The 5,569-nt window shown below is 31.9% G+C and overlaps 1 protein-coding gene across 1 annotated transcript; it reads left to right on the plus strand.

Annotated features, from left to right (window-relative positions):
* The first annotated feature begins 1,226 nt into the window (after positions 1–1,226).
* On the plus strand, positions 1,227–2,156 carry LOC140516713 (olfactory receptor 10AG1-like). Its single transcript, XM_072627687.1, has one exon. It carries the CDS (start codon positions 1,227–1,229, stop codon positions 2,154–2,156), a length of 930 nt encoding a protein of 309 aa, XP_072483788.1.
* The last annotated feature ends 3,413 nt before the right edge of the window (positions 2,157–5,569 follow it).

Genomic DNA, 5,569 nt, shown 5'->3' on the forward strand with positions numbered 1-5,569 from the left:
CCTATTGGATGACTATAGACTGACAGAGAGATAGTTAGATAGATAAAGACAGATAATAACCATCAAAATTCCATTCAAACTGAAAATAAATCATGTACTAGAAAGAGAACTGAATGTTGAGTCAAAAGGTTTAAGTTAGTTTAAACTCTCTAATCCCGAAGTTACTGGATTTGTATGTATTTTAAGAGAACTGGGTGAGAATTTGCTCAAATTTCCTTCTTTAGCCTCCACAAACATGTGATATCATGATAATATTAATATCTATCAAGAAAACAAGGTTTTGAAACATCATGCAACAGGTACTATTTTAGATACAAAACAAAAAACTGTGAATCAATCATTTCCTCTAGTAATTTATATTTGAACAATGAAGTGAACATAAAAATGAAGAGATTTTCACAAAATACAAATATAGGTGTATAAAATATGTAAACCAAATGTAAGACAACCTCGGGAGAAGAGGAATTAGTGTTTGGTTAGGATTGTATAGTGCATTGAACTTGAGCTAAGACATAAAAGAAACTAGGTATGGTTTTAGAAAAGGTGAAGGCAAAGAGGGAAAATTTTCTGAAGATAAGATTCCACACACTAAGTTTAGCAATATAATGTCATATATTTGGAACATCAGTAAGCCAATGTGGCAAAATGCTAAAGTATATAAAGGACGTTATTCGTAAGCAGGCTAAAAAGTTAGGTAAAGTCCAGGTTGTGAAGATTTTATTTTTTATGCTAGAAATAATGGGGAGCTCCTGGACTTTACGGAGTTGAAAATGGGGGGATTATCAAACCTGATCCTTTGAAAAGTCACATTGGCCACAATTTTGATATGTGAATGGATTAAGAAGATCTTTATTAAACGCAAGATTAAATTTTCAATGCAAGGCAATTTATGGCTCCAAGTTTTAGTATGAGTTTTCTTGAATAAGAGAAGACTATAAGTGTAATATAATTTGTAGCTCAACCTATGAAGCATAAGACTTGGAAGCCACATCTTGTATGATAATAGACACAATGAATTTTTGTGCAACTGAACAATAGTCACTTAAATGACTGAGTTTTGGAGTGATGAATAGAGATTATGTAATGTCCAGTCAAAAGGGAATCTTAAAAATCATCTAAGATAAACCCCATATTTTACAGTTAAAAAACATGTGGACTGGGGAAGGGGAAATGACTTTCCTAGCCTGAACTAATTATTTCCCCTGATGGAATCCTCAGATGAGGAAATGGTAAGAAAAAACAATTATTTTCGGGTAGAATTTATTCTCTTGGGATTTTCCGAACTTTCTCACTTCCATGTCAGTCTGTTTGGCCTTTTCTTAGTTATCTACATGAGTATATTTTTTTTGGGAAATGACTTGATAATTTTAATAGCAGTTCTTGATCCAGCTCTGCAAAACCCCATGTATTTCTTCCTTGGAAAGTTTTCCTTCTTGGAAAACTGTTACACGTTGGTCAGCATTCCCAGAATGCTAACAGACCTTTGGACTCAGAAAGAAAATATTTCCCTATTAACTTGTGCTGTACAACTTGGTTTTCTGCTAATGCTAGGAGCCACTGAGTGCTTCCTCTTGACTGTAATGGCTTATGATCGTTATGCAGCTATCTGTAAGCCTCTGAACTGTCCTCTCATCACGAACCACAAAATGTGCGTACAGCTAGTTTCTGGCTCTGGGAGCATTGACATTCCAGTTCAGGTAGGTCTGACATACCAGATTTTCTCTCTACCATTCTGTGTTTCTAAAACACTCAGTCATATTTTCTGTGATATCCGTCCAATACTAAAGGTGGCCTGTTTTGATATTTCTGTAAAAGAGTTCTCTGTTCATGCTACTGTTGTTTTGTTTGGTGTGGTTCCCTTTCTATTGATACTCGGTTCCTACATCAAAATCATAGGGGTTATCCTGATGCTGCCTTCAGCCATGGGAAGATCAAAAACCTTCTCCACGTGCTCCTCTCATGTAATGGTTGTTGGTTTATTCTTTTTGTCTGACATTATTACACATTTGCAACCTAAATCCACTTATTCTGAAGGAAATTATAAGTTTTTCAGTCTTTTCTACAATATTGTAACCCATTATTTATACCCTCAGGAACAAGGATGTCCTAGTTTCTCTGAGAAAATTCTTACCAATATCAGGAGGTTAGGAAAGTAAAGGATTAAACTCCTAGCATTTGGTTTCTATTTTCATTTGACTGAAAAATCCTGTAAAATATTTCCCACTTTTCTTTTCAATATCCCCTTAAAAACTTCATCATTTCCTACGAATAACTTCAAATTCTCAGGATAACTCCTTGTATTTCAAACATTACTCTGCCAATTATATAATTTCTCCTTACATTTTTAAAAGGGACAATTTAGTACTTCCTTTCATACTTAAATAATAAATTACTTCCCTCCCTTCTAGGGAAGGTGACAAACTGAATTAATTACTCAGTTGAATAATTAATATTATTGAATATTCCAGTTCATGAACAATGTAGTGTCAGAAACACATGGAAAAATCATTAACACATTTTGTTTAGTGGCGATGGGGAAAAAAAGAATATTTTATGTTTGTACTAATTCTTATAAACTGCTGGTTTAAGTGATGCTTTTTAGAGATAATGATTATTGTCAACTGTCACTTTAGTAACACCTCTAACATTTTGGAGTCAATTTCCATGTAATTTGTAGACTTGAATTGCTCATTAAATAATGAATGGGCTTTCTAAACTCTTCCCTGTGTTCATTTTATCTTTATATTAGATATGTTGATTAATATTATATATTACTATGTGATAATATTTTGCGTTAATATATTACTACATAATATTGTATTACAAATTATTATAATGAGTTATAATAGAATAAACTGAGGTAATTTGAAGCTTGTCCTATTTTATAACCTAACTTCATAATGATAGCTCTTTTAGCCTTATGGTTGATTAATTTTGGGTGTGTGTGTGCGAGTGTGTGTGTGTTGCCTGTGTCTCTATGCGTATTTGTTGTATTAGAAGAAAATTTCACTCAAATAGATACAGAATCAAGGAGGGCCAGTATAGTTTGCAACATTTAACTAATTAAAAATGACATAAAATATATCTTTGAAGAAAATGACCAGTAGAAAAGAGAGGCGACGGTCATGCTATACTGATTTCCATATATATTATCAAGAGACTTTATAGAAGATTCCCAATCCACTATGTACAATGTCTGTAGAGGATTTATGGGACTATGTGGTCTCCAGGCATATAGGATGGGAAGTGATGGATAAGTATTAAGATCTGCAGTCTTGGTGAAAAGACCCACTTTGGTGAGAACACGGAATGATGAAGGCAATGCAACTTGGCTAGAAGAAAACTATAATTATTTTACACTGTTATGTGAAAAATACGTATTAACATTTTATAAGAAAATGAAAAAAAATCTTCCTTTTAAACCATGATATGTATAAGGATTCTATTACAGCATATAAAATGCTAATTCCACATAAATTATAAAGAAAAATTCCACCTTCAATACCATACCAAAGAAACATAGCTAATGGGGGGAGTGCAAGATATGATGGAGACTTTTGAGAATTCCAATAATTTGATCTCTTCATTTTTTTGTGTTTCTGATCTGATGGAAAAGTGAAGAAATTTAAAAAAATACCGGATAACACATTAGTCATAGATTTAAAGTTGAAAGGACTCTTGCAGGTCATAGTCAACCTATAACTTGATTCTGTATTTGAATCTCTTCATTTCTTTATGTGTTTTTTATTTGACAGAAAGATGACGAAACAAATATGAGATACTACGTACTATCGTAGGTTTAAAGCTGAAAGAGATATTATAGGATATCGAGTCAACTTACAATTTGATCATTTCTTCATGTTTCTGAACTGATAGAAAAGTGAAGAAATGAAATAATACTAGATGGCATAGATTGAAATGTGATAGATTTAGAACTAGAAGAGATCTTATAGGCCATTATATCACACCCCTCATTTTACACATGAAGAAACTGAGGCATAAAAATAAGTAAAAGAAGGAAAGACAAGCAATTGTTAAGCATAGAGTCAACTGGTAGGGTAAAAAAATCTCTGCATAAACAATCACAGACAATCTCTAAATAAAACATATAAATGCTTTGGATAAGAGAAAGTCAGATAATGTGACAACAGAGAGCAGGCTTAAGAATTTGAAGTCCTTAGTTCTAGTCTTTACTCTGACAAGTATTGGTTGCATTAACCATGATAAGATTCATACAGATGCTAATCTATATTGGTGTATTAAGTTTCTAAAATTGGAGAGTTTCGTACTCTAGTAAAATCCACTGTCCAGTCAATGTCTTAAAGAGAATGGAAAAAGATAAATAAAGAAATGAGAATAATTGTGCACTAAATATAACTGGAAACATTTGTGAAAATGGTAGTACCATTGATGGAATATCAAAAATGTTAAGAGATTGACATAAAAAAGAAAATATGTACAAATAAACATGTTAATGGAAATTTGAGAATAAAATCTTAGTGAAACTTTATACTTTCATTGCTGTGAAAATCTTGAAAAAAAAAGATTGGAGAAGACAATATTCTGTCCCTTTTTACTTCAATGGAGCCTGTCTTCACACAATCTTTCAAATATCATTGGCAGTGGGTAAACCATCACATATACATACACATGTTCCTTCAGTGTTGTACTAGGATGCTTTAATTCATTGATAATAGGTAACACTTTATGCTTTTTCATTCTGTTAACATTTTTAATTGTCAATAAGTTTTTAATCAGTCCATCTAGTCTGTCATTCTTTTGGGCAGAGAAAAATGAAACAAAATGAAAACTGAGTGGTGTTTTTATCCAATTTTCATTTACTATCAAAGTTCAACTCACACTGAACAATGCTGAACTCTTCTTTGTTGTATTTACAAAAATAAGATACCTAAAATTTTGTATCAAATAAATCAGTTTTTTCTTTCGTTATCTTCAGCTGTCTCAATTCATTCTGAGTCTAGCACTTGTCACATCCCTCTTACATACTGTGATGGTTTTGTATTCATCTTGATTTCTTAGCCTTACTTGTATATGATCTGTAAAATGTGGTTTGAAAAGCTCTCCGTATGTCTATATCAATTTCTCCATGTTAAATTAATATATTAAGATATTTATGTAAGTATTTATTTGTTCATTTATTTATACTCATAATAACTAGTTCATTTTAAAATTATTCTGTTTAAAATTATTTATTTAAATATCATTTCAATGAATATCAATAAATAAATTTTTCTTTTCCTTGTCAGAAAAAAAAGCCCTACAACGTCCATGTAATAAATATCCTTGTAATGACCACATTAAAAAAAAAGTCTCAATCTGTGCACTGAAGTCATCATCTCTCAGTCAGGAAGTGGGTGACATTTCATTGAGAGTCTCCTGGAAACTTGGTAAAGCATTTTATTTTTCTTCAAAACTCCAAAGTTGTTTTTGTTTACAATGCTACTGTTTTATAAACAAACAAAAATACCTCCTGGTTCTGCTAACTTCACTAAGCATTGCTTCATAAACATCTCTAATCTCCCTGAGACTATATACTTCAAAATTTCTT

This window comes from Notamacropus eugenii, chromosome Y (genome assembly GCF_028372415.1).
Source record: "Notamacropus eugenii isolate mMacEug1 chromosome Y, mMacEug1.pri_v2, whole genome shotgun sequence".
Lineage (NCBI taxonomy): Eukaryota > Metazoa > Chordata > Mammalia > Diprotodontia > Macropodidae > Notamacropus > Notamacropus eugenii.

What these genes read in the sequence shown, in the direction of transcription:
- LOC140516713 (XM_072627687.1), top strand. Translation starts at nt 1,227, where the DNA reads ATGGTAAGAAAAAACAATTATTTTCGGGTAGAATTTATTCTCTTGGGA.